The following is a 16,509-nucleotide window of genomic DNA, read 5'->3' as shown; positions in this document are numbered from 1 at the left end:
TATAATGTAAATACATTATCCGAAATACAAAGTATGTATAAAAGTATGGAAAAATTGCATACAAGTCCCTGCCAAGTATAAAATGTTAAAAATGTTTAAACACAATTGAAGAACTAGATTATATCACGGTGTTCTGTCCCGTTTTTTCTCATTGACTTCATATTCGACATCATTTTTCAGCTGACCCAGCAATCCAAATGCTGCAATGACTGCGATGATCTGTAAGTAAATACAGTCACGTTAGTCCACTGCATAGCATATGGAGAGTGTTTATAAAAACACCTGATTGTAGATTTTATTTTTTCACTGAAATCCGTGAAAAGAAGTCAACTCTCTAAGTTAAACTTATACCACTGGGACTAAAGCAACTACTTCGCATAGCTCAAAAAAGAAAAACGTCACTCATACATGCACCTGTCTTAAACATCTGAAATACACTTTGGCAGTCCTCACACACTATGTACATTTATTATGCCTGTTGCACGAGATCGGGTTGGCCTCTTGTCTCATTTATAAACATTTTGAGACAGACAGATAAACAATCAAAGGCTTTACCCGTAAAACTGAAGCTTTGAAATACAGACTTTGGTTTGAACTTAATCCAGTTCGTCTAAATTGTAAAATTCAATGCATGTAATGATTTAAAATGTTTATTTCCCTCTCCTGGATTATGACTCTACTTCTTTTTGCAACTGACGAGCCATCAAGAACGCAAAAGCAACGGCGATGATCTGTAGGAAAATAATTACATCGATTATATTAATAATAGGTATCGCTACTTACGTCATCTTTTTTTTCTTTTGAAACTGAACTATCATTAGCCGAGCGATCGCAATTCGTAATATAAGGCGTTGAATTTTATGTATTTGACTAACGTCATTTTTTTAATGAGCACTTGAAAATGAAATCTTTCTTACCTCAATAATCACGAGCACAACCCCAGTAGCAATAAATGTACTGCTGTATGGGTTCATAATGTTAGACATCTCATTGTAGCAACCCTACAAAAGGAATTTTGAAATAAAATTAATGCTTCATACCTTTTAATGTCTAAAAAATGTGATACTTGATTAGCAAAATATTTTAGCCCAAGGACACCAAACATAACAAGTAATAAACATGGATGACTGGACCCCACATATTTTCTTACCCTGTCGATATAAGCCGTCACGGTTGACGGATTGATGGTACAGATTTGATTGATGTTGAAATCGGCAGTATTTGGATCCGCCCCCACACAGCAATGGCCTGGAATAATGGATTGTCCTCTGAGAGGGTTCAGCCACCAGATGCTGCTGACAAAGTCGTTTCCTAGAATGATTGGATTTACTCCGCAGCAATGGAACTGTTTAAAAAGGAGGCGAAAATTGTTAATGGAATAAAAGGTTCAGAGAACAAAATTTGGAAAATTAATAAATTCAATGGGACAAAATTTATATCGAACTTAGAAACTTTCTTAAGGTTGATTCCAAAGTAGTAACATTTTATATGGTAAAATGAATGCAAGAAAGTATTATTAGTTTGATATACATCAAAAAAATATATTTAAGATACAAGCCCAATGGCATTTTTTTCTCTGAACGGGGCTGTGTGGTTGTGGCCATTTTTATACTATTTTGATCTCCATTAGTAGAAGAGCTCCATATACAGATATAATAAAATGATCAAATTTTAAAGCTAAAATTTATGAAATTTTTCTTTGCCAAATGATAGTTGACAGCGTAAGATATCATATCCCAAAATTTAAGTTATATCTGGTGGTTAATAAAAAAATAATTTGTTGACCCCCAAGCCTCCTTAAGGACACTTACAGTCAAGAACAGAAAGTTCCAGGCCCGCGTCAGCTGGTTTGCAGCATTTCCGTCGTATCTCTGGATCAAATTCAGCATCTGGTCTTTGATGGAGGCAACCATCTTAAGCAGAATATAATTATTAAGTAAGAATGGTTGATTCAATATTGTAAAAAAAATTACAATAAAACAATAGAAGAAATCATAATTTCTGATACCTCGTGTTTGAAAGTAAACCATCCTCCCAAAGCCACAAATTCCAGCAGCAATATTATTATGATGATTGCTCCGTACTGAAAATTTAAAAAGTAATTCAACTTAATTATTAAAAATGGAATAGAGTATTTTACAATTCAAGCGAATAATTTCACTATGATTTGAAAGCTTTTGCTTATATTTTTTGAAAATACACTTTGCAGAAATATGCAAAGATATTTCTTACTTTTCAACATAAAAATAATAACATCAACTCAGGATTTTACAACAATCCTATGCGTTTTCAGGATTTTATGAAAAATCATATGCATTTACTTACGATTATAAGTAGAAGCCTCATTCGGGTTATTGCACCAGCTATTCCAATGATAGCCACAACCACAGCAAAAAGTCCGAGAGACACTCCAAATCCGGCAAGAGCCTTTACAAGACTTCCCATCTTAAATGATCCGATGGAAATGTTTTCTAGCAAAGGCATATATTGTGCTGCATATGCTCCACCTTTTTCATTCATGATCGCTCCCCCAATGAGCAGAGCAATTCCAGCGATCTATAATGAAAAAATATAACTTAACATTTACTACTCAATATTATATTCAAATAAGCATTTCTATATCTTTAATATCACTTTAAATCATTGAGTGATTATCAAAATAATTACCGTATTTCCTATACGAAAAAAAAAAACACTTACCATAAAGAAAATATTAATAACAATAAGAAAAACCATTCCAACACGTCCTAAAAGATTCATTTTGTTTCTTCTATCTTTGTCCAGGTCAATATAGCAAACTTTCAAATCACCGTCCCAAACGCTAACACAAGAAAGAGCCGCTATACCAGAACGGGACTTCAGATTTACAAGTTGCCTCCGATGAAGAAATAACCAGCTTTCGAAAACACCCAACCTCTCCTCTTAAGGTGAACTGACCTTCTGCTGAAAATAACGGACGATCTTTCATTTTAAAATGGATGGGGTATACTTGGATGATGAATCAAAACTGTTGCTCATTAATTAGATATGGAATTACTACGCTAAAAAATGTGTCAGTCTGCATTCAGTTGTCAATGATGTTTCAAACTGACTGTTTAATCATGCGTAACCGTTAATGAATTACTTTCTAAACATTACGTCGTATGTTATAATAACACTTGTAAGGATATCACAAGCAAAATATTTACAAGTGTGTCGTAAGTATTACAAAATGTATGGAACTATACTGAACTATGATTTATGAAAGAAGAAATGTGTCAATCTTTAGAATTATGAAATTTTTAGATTTTGGGAATGCTCGAGAAATGGTAATTTTATTATTATTATCATTATTTATTTATTTATTTATTTTTTTTGCTAAATAAAATAAAACAAGGTTTAAAGAAAAAACTGTATCTTATTTAATCGAATTTGCTCTACATAGACTTATTCTAATAAAGACTTTGCAAAATGCTTTTTTCTGCCAAAAGATATATGTAATCTGCGTCAAACTGCTACTATGTGTAGCTTTTTAAATCCACAATTGACTTGTTCTGCTCCTTCTTTTTGCAAGTAGTAAGGTCTCTATAGAAACAACTATTTTATTCACATTCATTTTCAAAAGCATAATTTCTCTCTTAATTGGTTAATGTAGAAATGCACAATGCTCGATTTAATGTGTATTTTGATATGTGGAGTTTCTGCTTAAATTTACATTTTAGAAAATACTTTTAAGATTTAAATACTCTTAAAAAATGAATTTATAGCACTATGTATCATTCAATGCTATTAACAATGTCTTTAGGTTACCTTATACATACTAGGTGACGAATTCGTTGTAAATATTGCAGCCTTGGGCAATGTTTATAAGATAACCAATATCGATTTCTTTTTCTACAAATTTAGTTGCAATGAAAAAGTTTACTATGCATTTTCGTTTCTTTTTTTTTTTTACTGAATATATTCTTCATAAAAATATTATGAAATTTCAATAATTGCAATGAAAGGGTCTGTAGACAGTTTATTTATGCTGAATCTGTTCTCAATTACAAAAAAGGATAATTTTTTAAGGTTGTTGTTACGAAAAAGAAAACATTGACAATATAATTATATACCTAAAAATTTTATAATATTTTTATATTATTTTGGTATATTTCAGATACATCATCTGAAATCCTTTTTACGTGTATGCTTTTAGTATATTTTATGTTATAACGTTGAAAACTGATTGTATTAGTGACTGTCTTTTTTTAAAGCAATGAGAACCCCTATTTACGTATTTTAAGAATTTTTATCATACTAAGCCATTGTCTTTGAAGGCCTACATTATAAATCAAAGAATTACGTAACATGGTATCGCTCCAGCATGCAGTAAAGTCGTATGTTAACAAACTCGTATCTTTTTAAGTCCGTAATCGTTTTATCAGTTTGACATTTTTTCTCCAAGCCTGTGTGAGCAAACTTTCCTTGGGTAAAAGAAGGTGAGATTCACAAGATAGGTTTTAAATATTTCAATATTGAAGCATAAAATTAATAAAATGATAGTCTCTTAAGGTTGTTTCCTTTATCTTAGAAATGTTTATGAAATAACGTTAGATTTTTAAACAACTATAAAACTTCTGACATAAAGCGGCGGCAGGATTTCTTAATTAACAAGAACACTAAACTTAGTCAGTAAAGTTAAATATGTGATGGAGGTGATTTTTATCTTCTTTTTCAAAAAAGAAGGAAGTATATTACTCAAAGTCCTCCATCATTCTCTGAGATACCAACGTAGTGGTCCGAGATAAATTCATAAAATCGACAATTTTATCAGAGCAACACCGCGACAAATCGATGGCCATTCCAGGGTAGAGGCAAAAGAAAGGGTCCAAGTATCAGTTTTTACGTTTCCATTTAATGTTAAATCTTATCTTATCAACATTTGGATAGCCCGTACATTGAGCAATTGCGAAAAATCGGTTTATCATTGGAAAGTGTTGACTACGGATCGGTTTCTGGAAATACGAATAAGGTTTTTCGATTTGATTTATTTCTTTGTAGTATATACCGAATGTCTTTCTTTTTGAAGAAATTGCGCATGACAAAAAAGCGATGATATCTAAAACGCACTCAATTTCAAATTAGAATTTTCTGGTTATTTATTGATACTTTAAGTTTTGTTCTGAAGTTTTGAAGATGGGGAGTACTGGCGCATGTTGTGCTAAACTTATCCTTGGTATACTGAATACTCTCTTCCTGGTAAGTATTTGTCTGTTTAATTAGAATTGCTAAACATATGCCTGCGATAATGAGTAATACTGTATTAGGAGACACAAGATACTCATTCTTACTGGAAAACAATATCTCGTTTTCCAATTTTATTTTTAAAAAGCAAAAGTTATAGTATCATATTGCAATATTGTTTTAGTTTAGTTGTCAAAAGATTTTTACACACAAAATCGTAAATACTAGTAATGGTAACAAAGTAAATGTAGTAAAAAAATGACAGATTTCGCGTATGTTACCCTCTTTTCTACTGAAGGTGGATAGGTCTTTTTTTTTTGCCTGGCAACAACAACAGAAAAAATTCAAATAAAAAAAGATACCACATTTGAAAGAATGTTAGACGCAGTAATACAGTTTACATAAACCTAAGATTGACCATGGGAAAATAACAACTTTGATATTCTGAGCATTAATCTTTATACTTGAAAAAGTATTTAACCAAATTCCTGTTTGAAATATATACAGTCCCATTCAATGATAACTTTAAAATGTTGATTTACTCAAAAAGACAAGTAATTTTTTTTGTGGTTGTTCGAGAAAGCAAAAGCACATGTATTTTAAGAAGAAAAAAAATTATTTTATGGATAATCTAAGATAATTGTTATATATATTCAAGACGACTGTGGTTGCGAAAAAATATAAAAACACCATTTTGTTTTAAATATTATGATAATCGATACGATTCTATAAAGAGAAGTAAGAAATTTTGTTGTTGTTATCTTGTTTAATGACAACCGAAATGTTATTAAAATATTTTATCTGAAATGCCCCGCCATGGGCTCTATTATCAAACACATTCCTATAGCCTTCTTATATTATTATTTTATGCTTTCAAAAAATATATTTACTGTGCCAAAACACCAAAAACATCAAGGTGAAAATTTAAAATATATATTCTACTATTAATTTGTCTCAATACAGAACCAAGTCTGGCTATGAATCAAACATTATTCTAGCAACCAGTACATTTCACAGAAAAATCCATATAAATAATATCCATATCAAAAGACAACACGCCACATTATTGACAAAGTTTCAAAAGAGAAGTGCTCTTGATAGATTGTTAATCCGGTCCAAAAAAGAAAAGAAGAGATGATCGTCGAATCAAGATAAACGATATTTAATCTAAACATATTCAACATATTGAATTCTAAGAACTAGTATTTTGAAATGGAAAAAAATCTCAAAAATATTTATTTTGTTGTATATTAAATGGATATGAACACAGTTCAGTTAAAAAATTTTCAAATTTATTTTTCCTTTTTTTTTTTTTTTAAATGTTTACAATTGCTAAACTACGGTGTTTTGTTTATGATTATCAAAAATAAGAATTTCAGTTGCCGAGATACGAGAAAGATTACGAGCTCCAAACCTTCTTTATATAAACAAGGCCCGTTCCATGTTTCTGTTTACTAAGGTTTATTAAACTTATGCGTTCGTTCAAAGCAGATTTTTTTTTCAATAATTCTAAATACGATTAGACAGTTCCTAGTGATTTGCAGAATCTTGTCTTGTTATAAAATATGATATTTTCTATATGTAAACAAAAACAAAGCACGAGCCTTGTTTACATTATGAAGAATTTTAAGCTCTGTATCTCCTTTGTAAATCAACAAATGATGTGCAAATTTTTGCTGATCATTTAAATTGTCTTAATAAGGAATTGTAGACATTAAAATTAATTTTTGAAAATTCAGTTGAAACTGTGCCCATGTCCCTTTAAATTTTGATGTAATGTTTTGTAAAATTACTTTTGGTTTTTTATTTTAATATTTTAAAGTTATAAATTTTGATGTAATGCTTTGTTAAATTATTGGGGTTTTAAATCAAATCTAAAACATTTAATTAAAAATACTTTAGAAAACATTACATCAAAATTTAAAGCAATATGAGCTGTATGTCGGAATTTTTTTGTTGCAAAATTGTAAATAACTATTTTGAATTAAAGAAAAAAAATAACGTTAATAAACTTCCTTTGTTCATATTTGCGATGGAAGAACTCTTTATAAGCTTTGATTGAATCAAAATTACATTATTGTAGTCCTGTACAATAATGATAACCTTATATAAAACTGTATATTGGACTGTATGCAGAAATCTTTCTTTTGCTTTATTTTAGTCTAATCGATCATAAACGTTTAAGTTACATAGAAAATTATTATAATAGCACATTTTAACAGCAAAATAAAATTTTCAAAAATTCAGTTCATATTGCTTTAAAGGAAATATAGGAATTTTTGTTTTGTTTTTGTGTCGTTTTTTAAATATAGAAATGCAGCAGTCTCTCTGAGCAAAATGACATTTACTAATTTTTGTCATTAATTCAAAATTGTTAATTGAATGTTTTGTTGTATTGCTTGAATGTTTAATTGTAAATTACCTAATAATGAATGCGCTTCTTATCTAATTTCCAACTAAACTATTGGCAAACATCAAATATAAAGATAGTTTTCTTGGGATATAACTGTTTCAGACCCCACATTGCACTACAACAATAAAAAGGGTGAGATAATGAAGTACTTTCAAACATTTTTGTAAATAGTAAAAAATTATGTAGGACATCTGTATTGATAGAGGCATAAGATGCAAATTATCATATCGTTTATCTTAATTTTGTCTATCACTAAGTATCATCATTCTGAGAATAAGAGCGTCAGTCAATCTTGTTTTGGAAATAACATTTGAAAAATAGAAAAAAAATGGTTTGAATATATGAAAAGAAGCATCATTACATTTCATTACACGAGACAGAGGATTAAACTACCCAACATTCACAAACTGTTTGCATGATTAAAAGGAACATGCAATTATACCTCTATCACATTGGGAAAGTTTGTCATTATTCAGAATTCCAGATCCCCGGGATGGGACTTTGTTGCTGATAAATTTAGTTTCTTACAATTTTAATAATCCTCTTTCTTATATAATATTGAGCATTTATTTTATATGCATGATGACAGCTTTAAACTAAATCACATAATATAATAATTTTATTATAGTTTTAAAAGTACTTAGTTACTGAGTATTTGTTTTTCTCTGGGTTAGTACATAATTTACATGTTCTATAAATATTCAGTAAGGCCTGGTATTCTTTGTTCTTAAATGTTTAACTTGTGTTTAATTCAAAACAGTTCCAGGGAAACAGAAGTATAGAAACATCTATTCATCTAAATTTAAGAAATAGTAAAATTCAATTGATAACATACCAGTTCTTAACACCTGCAGTGACATTACCTATGAATCAACCATATAGTATCTACAGCATAAAAACATTTCTTTTTCAGCTCGTTGGACTTGCTCTTATCGCGGCAGGTGCCTTGGTTATAGCAGGAGCTGACTTCATTGCGTCAGTTCTGAAGGCTTTTAAGGACCTGCCGGTGATATCTGACTATCTAACTATAGCAGCATGGGTTCTGGTCGGGATCGGGATATTCCTGGTGGTGATGGGAATTCTAGGTGGATGTGGGGCTTGTTGCAGCATCAAGGTCTTTCTAATTATTGTAAGTGTGGATTGATTTTTTGTTAACAAAAGCGAGTAAAAACATTTAATAATATAACCTCCATATATAATGGAATATTATTTCATAAGAGGGGAATGTTAACGTAGGAAAATCATCTCATTTATCTGACAATTTAGTTGTTGGTTGGTTCTTATTGCCCATAGTCATTAAAACATCCAAGTATGAAACAAATGTAAAGACTCTATGGTGTCTTTAATTTCAAATTCACTTGGAGTCGACATATGAATGAAGGTATGTGTATGAAATATATGGGGATAACGAAGAGTATTCTTGAGAGATCAAAATTTCTTTAAAAAACAATACAAAATAGGAGCAGAGCAAACCCAGACTATTATTGTGCATTGATAATACTCAGTACAATATATCTAAATGTCTAGCTTTTAAATTATCGTAAGGAATGGATTGTATAAAGTATAGAAAAGGAATACTTAATTTGATGTAACTGACTTTTGAAAAATTTGGCGATATTAACTTTTCTGAAAGTTATTCGGAGTTGTTTCCACCAATTCTCGTATATGCTGTATCACAGTACGCAAGAAGTTTCTCCTTAACAACAGTTAACAGTTTTTAAGGATAAAGAAAGGGACTTGATAGAGCATTTGTAACGTATCCTTGTTTGTAAAAGAAATTTATGAAGTTAAGGAATCTTGTAAAGATAGGGTAGATCGATCTCACCTTTGCTGGCTGAAATGTTAAAGGTATTAAACACTGAAATGTGATTTTGGAGAATTTTATCTTCAGAAAGCGAATTGCAAGTATAAATTGGATTTTCAGACTTAGAATTAAAACCAAAATACAGTTAAAATAATGAGCTTTACAAACAGAGACTATATTATTACAAGCCTTGTCTTCTGGAGCCATAATATGATGTTCATGTAGTCTTTCTAATTCTTGCATTGCCTCCGATTTAGAGAAAAATGTAAAGATAGAAGGTTAGCCTATTGCCTTTTGAATTTCTAACACTTTTTTTCACATATACGAGTATTTCTAAAACACTTAATCCATTCTGACAAAGTGTTCTGATTTTTCATACTTAACCTAACGTCTGACATAATCTTCGAGAGAATTCATTATAGTCATTAAGTTCTGACGTCAGTTGCAAGTATATAGAACTTTCTGATCTGGTTGCTTTTAGGTCTTTAATTTCAATTACCGGTATATTGATATCATCAGAGGGTTTGTAGTTCAAAAAACACTTATGAGAGGATTTTGTTTGAGAAGTTGTAGCTAGCACTGTGAAGTTTGTATACAGTGGAGAAAGTTTGAATGTAACAGTTTGGGAACGTATCTGTAGGGAATGTATGGCGTAAACTTCACATTGAAATATGATGGAATACAAGACTGAAAAATCGTATGATTAAGAATGTTATTTTAATCGCTACTAGTATTCCTTTGTTGGCAGAACCGACGGATTGAGTAAGGATTATCTTCCGACATATTCGTTGACTTAAAGAGCCAGTGTTTTGAAACTTCTTTAATCACAAACACTATCTTGTATTCTGCAGTTGAGGAATCTAAGAGTGGACTTCCTTTAGCTTCTTCCAATAGTCCATTCAAAAATCACAGGGGAGTAGAGCAAGCAGTTTTACGATTTGTAAAATATGATCAAAACTTTCTAAGTATTGTGAACGAAAACAGTTTATCTGATATATAGTTTCACGATTAGTGAAATATGACGATAACGAACATATATCATCCCATAACCTTACACGTTCCCGGGCTCTGTATTACGAACTTTTTCATTTCTGTTCTTTATAACCAGGAAAATCTTCCATTGATTAAAGAATTTCATACATAGCACAGTAAATTGGTAATCTTACATTTAAAAACTTAATTGGGCATACTGCATGATGTATAACTGATGTTTTAAGAACTGATTTTAAACGCTGTGTTATACTGATGTATTTATCTTGATATTATTAGTACGTCATCATCATGGTGCTGCTCATCCTGATAGAAGTGACCTTTGTAGCTCTCTTGTTTTCTGATAAGGTAATACATTGATGCATAGATTTGGTTTTTTTTGCAAATATTTTGTTATAGCACCTTGATATACATGCAACAAACTACAAGAATAATGTACTGACAAACAATTTTTAACGAAAAATCATATACGCAAAGCAAAGCGCATTTGTATGTTCACGAATTTCTGAGACTTATTAGAAATGAATTATTAGTATCGTTTTTTTTTTAGCTTAAAGAAATTCTTTCGGATCCACTAAGTAACGAATTTAATAAGTATGAAGAAATTATAAGTGGCGGAACTTTAAGCAAAGACGTAGAGAGCAGGGCCATGGATCTCCTATTTACAAGCGTGAGTAGCTTCACTGATGGTCAGATGACACCTTCCTCAAGTATATATAATTTTCCACAAGAAGTTTTTATTGAAGCACATATATTACTTAAATAAATTCATTCCTTTTAGAAATTTCTTGAATTGCCGATATCACAATTTTTGCAGTGCTTAATTATTTCTCAAGGCATTTTGAAAACAGTTTAGAGAATGATAATAAGAGTTTTTAAATATATTTTTTACAAAGAGATATAAAATAGATATTTAAGGAACATGTCACGCCTTAAGGGTTTAATTATGTATGAAGGGTACTCTGACAAAGGATAAAAGGATAAAGACGCGAAAATACTTACATCAGGGTGAGAAATAAAAATTCGTAAATTTTGTTCTCTAATCATAGTTAGGCCTATTTATCATACTAAACAAAAATAATAAGGTATGGTCAGAGCTATTTGTTGTAAATTTATCTATAGTTTAAGGATTAAAAGCATTAAATCGTGCCAGGGTCGAGAGTAAATAAAGTGGTGAAATGAAATCAAAGTCAACTGAGTTGAGAAGAATCCAAGCAAAATAAAAAAAAAAGTTGAATGATTATATAGGGAGGGGGGTCTTGAAATGTTTTAATAAACAAGAGCAGGGGCGTAGCTTGGGTACTTTAGATGTGGACTCCCGAGTAGGCAGGGGGTTTAGAGCCTCCTTCATAAGCCCCCAATGGGCTCAAGGTGAAGGCTTGTTTGGGGTCCAGAAGGCTAAGCTAGTGAATTTTCGACGATTTTCATGTGCAAATTTGCTCCTTCTGATCGCATTTTTCTTGCACTTTACTAACAAGTTTGTCACGCAACCATATTCGAGGTCTGCTCTGTTTATTGTACAGAATGCAGACAAACCCTCAAAAAGAGAAAGGATCCCTCTAATGTCGTTCTAAGACAAACCCACTAAAACAATTTTAGACTTCTAAAGAGACAACTGAAATATTTATGGTAAAATAGTCAGAAAGATTGGTAAAATATAATGCACTTCTAGGAAAATTTTCAATAGTAAACCAAAATCTAATGATTTCAGAGGATAAATACAATGGTATTTTCCACTAAAACTGATTTTGTTAATTGTCTTTTTTCTTTAAGTATTGTTATAAATTGTTTCGACAGAAGTATTATATATATTTTTTCAATATTTCAAAAATCAATTACATGTATTCATCTTAAATCTTTTGTAAAATAATGTGTATGCTTTAAGAGCATACAAGGATAAATGGAAACTACGTCTGCCTCTCCCTCCTTTTCAAAAATGATGTGGACGTTTGTGAGTACAAACGTACGCCTGGCTACGCGCCTGAAGAGGAAATTGTATTAAACTTATGTCATATTGGTTCGAAGTGTACTTGGGAAAATATAACATAATTACATTATTTACATGCATGCATTTTGTTTTCACAAACCGTTCAGATATTTATGCCCCCCTTCGAGGAAGGAAGGGCATATTGCTTATCGGTGACTGCGGAGTGTTTCTTTAAAGAATTTTGTGAAAAATAAAAACAAATTAAAGATAACTGTTTCTCTAACTTTTAAAATGCATGCTGCAGTTTGATAAATTTAATTGTATATTGAATTTTCTTCTTCGACTGACCACCGCCCTCAATAAACAATAAGCATCTATTGCGTCTATTGTACTTGTAAAGCTTTTGCACCCAGATGTACCGAAAAGCGGATACGGAATCATCGCCAACCACTGCCTAAATATACGATCCTCCTCTGTTGCTGGAGAAAGCTATATACGCGGACTCCAATCCATGGCTTGAGACGATGATGGTATGTACAGATGCAGTGGATGACAACAATTTAAGGCGACATGGTACACGTTAAGAGTATGATTTTGCAATACAGGCACGCAACCGCTTTGATAAACTATCTATCACCATTTATACGTACCACTGGTATAAACCATCAAATGTTGCTGTTTCAACGGTTCAAAAATCAGCATTAAGAAAATGTTTTGCTGACTTAAAGGCTATTTGAGGGCACCCTTTGTTGACACTAAGACATCATGAAACATAAGTGGATCACAAATCGTAAATAGATTAATTCGACAAATATTTAGTAATTATACAGATGAGCTAGAATTTTAAGTGGTACGTTGGCGATTTTGTCTAGTGTACACAGTTTTTGTTCGCTTTTGTTGTTGTTGTTTAAAGTAGTTTTTTTCTACTTTTCAGCTGAAATGTTGTGGGTGGAATGGCTATAGTGATCTGAATGGGAAAAATGTGATTGGCTGTTGTAAAGCATTAACGGAGGATATACTGCAGAGTAATCAACAATCAACTCTCCAGTCCATACATGGAAGTTGTACAAATCCCACCGGATACCATTCTAAAGTATTATTATACCTATCCCCTGTAATGTTTTCATGATGACAAAATATCATTATATGTTAGTAATGATTCTGATAAATCATAATTAAGGTCTTCCGTTTCAGACGGAAGACCTTATAGTGATTCTACTGTTTTTTCTTATTCTTCTTATTATTTTTTTCCCCAAATCTTGTCGGCAGGATTTCTCAGAGATGGCTGGACGGATTTTCCTGAAATTTTCAGGGATGATAGAAAATGAAAATACCCCGAGACGTTTTTTTCATTTTTTGAAAATTCACTTCCGGTCGTCAGATATGTCCGATTTCCGCTTTTTTCAAAAATATTTAATCCGAGTGAGATCTCAGAAACGGTAAGGGATTAAGGCACCAAACTTACAGGGATGATAGATCTTGATAAGTAGGCAAATCCATTTGGGTTAAGATTGTCCGCCGTCACTTCCGGTCGTCACAGGAAGTGTTCATAAATATCGAAAATTTCAACTTTTCTTTTTTGAATTTTTTTTGCATCACATTGTAGCATCTTACTTGTAGTATTGAAATATGTCAGTTCCACCGGAAACAAAAACGGCAACTTCCGGTTATAAGAGAGAAACTACATAATTTGAGTATTTTTCTTTCCCATAAATATTTTTTATAGATAAAGTATTTGAAATGATTTTTGGATATGTTATTCAAACTGCCAATGTCTACAGTAACCTTAAATATCTTTTTAAAATTCACTTTCGGTCAAGTGATTTCCTGTCCTCAAAATGAGAACTTATCATAGAGATATCTCGTAAACGGTAAGAGATGAAGACACCAAACTTATAGAAATGGTAGATCTTGATAAGTAGGCAAAACTATGTGGGTTAAGATTGTCCGACGTCACTTCCGGTCGTCACAGGAAGTAGTCAAAGAAATCGAAAATTTCAACTTTTCTTTTATGGAAAGTTTATTGCATCACCTGATAGCATCTTATTTGTAGTTTCAAAATATATCAGACCCACCGGAAACAAAAACGACAACTTCCGGTTATAAGAGAAAAACTACATAATTTGAGTATTTTTCTTTCAAATATATATCATTTATATATAAAGTGTGTAACGGTTTTTGGGTATGTTATTCAGATTCAATATATCTACAGTTACCTCAAATATCTCTATAAAATTCACTTCCGGTCGCGTGATTTTCTATCCTAAAACTAAAGTCATCATAGCTAGATTTCGTAAACGGTTAGAGATTAAGACACCAAAGGAATAGGAATGGTAGATTATGCTGAGTAGAGAAATCGATTTGAGTTAACATCGTCCGCAGTCACTTCCGGTTGTCACATGAAGTGATCAAATATATCAAAAAATTCAACTTTTCTTTGTGAAATCTTTCTTTGTATTACATTACAGCATCTTATTTGTTATTTCGAAATATGTCAGTCCCAGTAGAAACAAAAACGACAACTTCCGGTTATAAGAGGAAAAACTGCATAAATTGAGTATCATACTATCCCAGAAATATCTTTTATAAAAAAGAGTATTTGAAATGATTTAAGGACATGTTATTCAGACTGCAAAAGTCTAAAGTAACGTAAAATATCTTTTTTAAAATTTACTCGCGGTCACGTGATTTCTTGTCCTCAAAACGAGTTAACATTACGAGATTTCTTAAAATGTAACAGACCAAGGCACGAAACTTCTGAAGATTGGGTAACAGATATAGGGTAAAATGCGTCCTCTGTCACTTCCGGTCATCACAGGAAGTGCTAAAAAATTGAAAATGAATTTTTATAAATGTTATTAAGACTAAAACTGTCTAAAGTAACGTCAAGAATTTTAGTGAGTTTATACCTCCGGCCGTTTGTTTTCCTGTAATCATTGTAAATATTATCTGCCTTTTAAACATAGATAAAAGCTCATTCATACAGATAAATAGAGGAGAACGGAAGACCTTTTTTGTTGCTATAGCAACAAGAGTTTCTAGTGCTATTAATTATTGTTTGCGAAATTGTTGAAGTAGGTACATATATTTGTAGTCAATTTTTCTCCATAGGGATGTTATACGGCCATAATGGACCTGATTGAGGACAACAAACCAATGGTCATCGGAGTGGGCGTGGCACTTTTCCTATTTCAGGTAAGGGGGTTTTGGTATGAGTGTGTATATTTTTGTGGAAATGAAATTTATGCTGTTGGTGAGTGAAAAACACTTTTACAAAATTTGTGTTGCGTACATTGCTGTCGCAAAAATAACGAAGGGTATGCTGTATATTTAGACCAGGTTGGGTGATACCAATATCAAGAAGCAGTTCAATTATAAATGAGCTGGGGGTCTAAATTTCACATCGTTGGTTTCAGTATTCTACAGGAAAAATATCCCCGAGTTAGTTTTCAACCCAAGTTAAAATAATATGTTACATTAGATTCTAAATTTTATAAATCGTTTACACATAACTTTCTCAACAATCACTCTACTAAAAAGTTTTAACTTTCAAGAAATCTCACTAACATTCTTCAAACCAGGATTTTTGGGGTTACGAAGGAAACACAATTATAACTCCTCTTCTGAAGTACACATTGTACAGCAAAATGTTCAAGCATCCTCTGGTAGTGTAAATTCATTTTGTTCAAATTACGGCCCCTGCATATAGGGTGGGCCACAAAAGGAGATTAAAGTTTCACATAGGAATCTCTATTGGGAAAGATATGATGCAAAACAGCAGGGCCAAAGTGACTCACATGAATTTTGTGATCCATGGACAGCTCTCTCTCTCTCTCTCTATCTTCTTTTTATAATAATAAATGTATGATATAACAAGAAACGTTTGTTTTATGTGGACAGTTTTGTTATTTTTATTTAACTTTTTATATGTATTCTTTTTTCATAGATTTTATGCATCTTGTTTGCAATTTGGATTGTGAAGGACAGTTCAAAGATAACCCCAGGTGACTAAGCAAAGGACATTTGTCAACTGTTGTGTTGAATGTAGAATTTGTTTAATTCATTTTTTTAAAACTTTCTACTTACTTACTTCTGAGATTCTTCATGTCTTTTTTATGTAAACAAGAGGAACAGGTTTTTTGTTTTTGAAAGTTAAAAGAAAATTGGTAA

At 31.6% G+C, this 16,509-nt stretch overlaps 2 protein-coding genes across 4 annotated transcripts; one reads left to right on the top strand and one right to left on the bottom strand.

The window, feature by feature from the left end:
* Positions 1-70: 70 nt before the first annotated feature.
* On the bottom strand, positions 71-2,886 carry LOC134256132 (tetraspanin-9-like). Its single transcript, XM_062738740.1, has 7 exons — positions 2,701-2,886; positions 2,326-2,556; positions 2,009-2,083; positions 1,812-1,913; positions 1,151-1,345; positions 918-1,001; positions 71-219 (listed from the first exon to the last, which is right to left on the bottom strand). The coding sequence occupies exons 1-7, from the start codon at positions 2,758-2,760 to the stop codon at positions 124-126; spliced, it is 843 nt and encodes a 280-aa protein (XP_062594724.1). The 5' UTR covers positions 2,761-2,886; the 3' UTR covers positions 71-123.
* Positions 2,887-4,432: 1,546 nt separating this feature from the next.
* Positions 4,433-16,493, top strand: LOC134256079 (CD82 antigen-like). 3 transcript variants are annotated; one of them, XM_062738680.1, is made up of 8 exons: positions 4,433-4,460; positions 5,137-5,220; positions 8,532-8,747; positions 10,692-10,760; positions 10,963-11,082; positions 13,274-13,432; positions 15,451-15,534; positions 16,286-16,493. In XM_062738680.1, the coding sequence occupies exons 2-8, from the start codon at positions 5,158-5,160 to the stop codon at positions 16,349-16,351; spliced, it is 777 nt and encodes a 258-aa protein (XP_062594664.1). In that variant the 5' UTR covers positions 4,433-4,460; positions 5,137-5,157; the 3' UTR covers positions 16,352-16,493. The 3 variants fall into 3 exon arrangements, with proteins under 3 accessions (XP_062594664.1, XP_062594662.1, XP_062594663.1); XM_062738678.1 differs by lacking the exon at positions 4,433-4,460 and adding an exon at positions 4,610-4,993; XM_062738679.1 differs by lacking the exon at positions 4,433-4,460 and adding an exon at positions 4,610-4,993 and having other exon boundaries at positions 5,150-5,220; positions 16,286-16,492.
* Positions 16,494-16,509: the final 16 nt, after the last annotated feature.

The sequence above is a fragment of the Saccostrea cucullata genome, unplaced genomic scaffold, assembly GCF_032062105.1.
Source record: "Saccostrea cucullata isolate Sc308-1 unplaced genomic scaffold, CSIRO_AGI_Scuc_v1 ctg141, whole genome shotgun sequence".
Lineage (NCBI taxonomy): Eukaryota > Metazoa > Mollusca > Bivalvia > Ostreida > Ostreidae > Saccostrea > Saccostrea cuccullata.
This window is presented reverse-complemented; position numbering and strand designations above follow the sequence as displayed.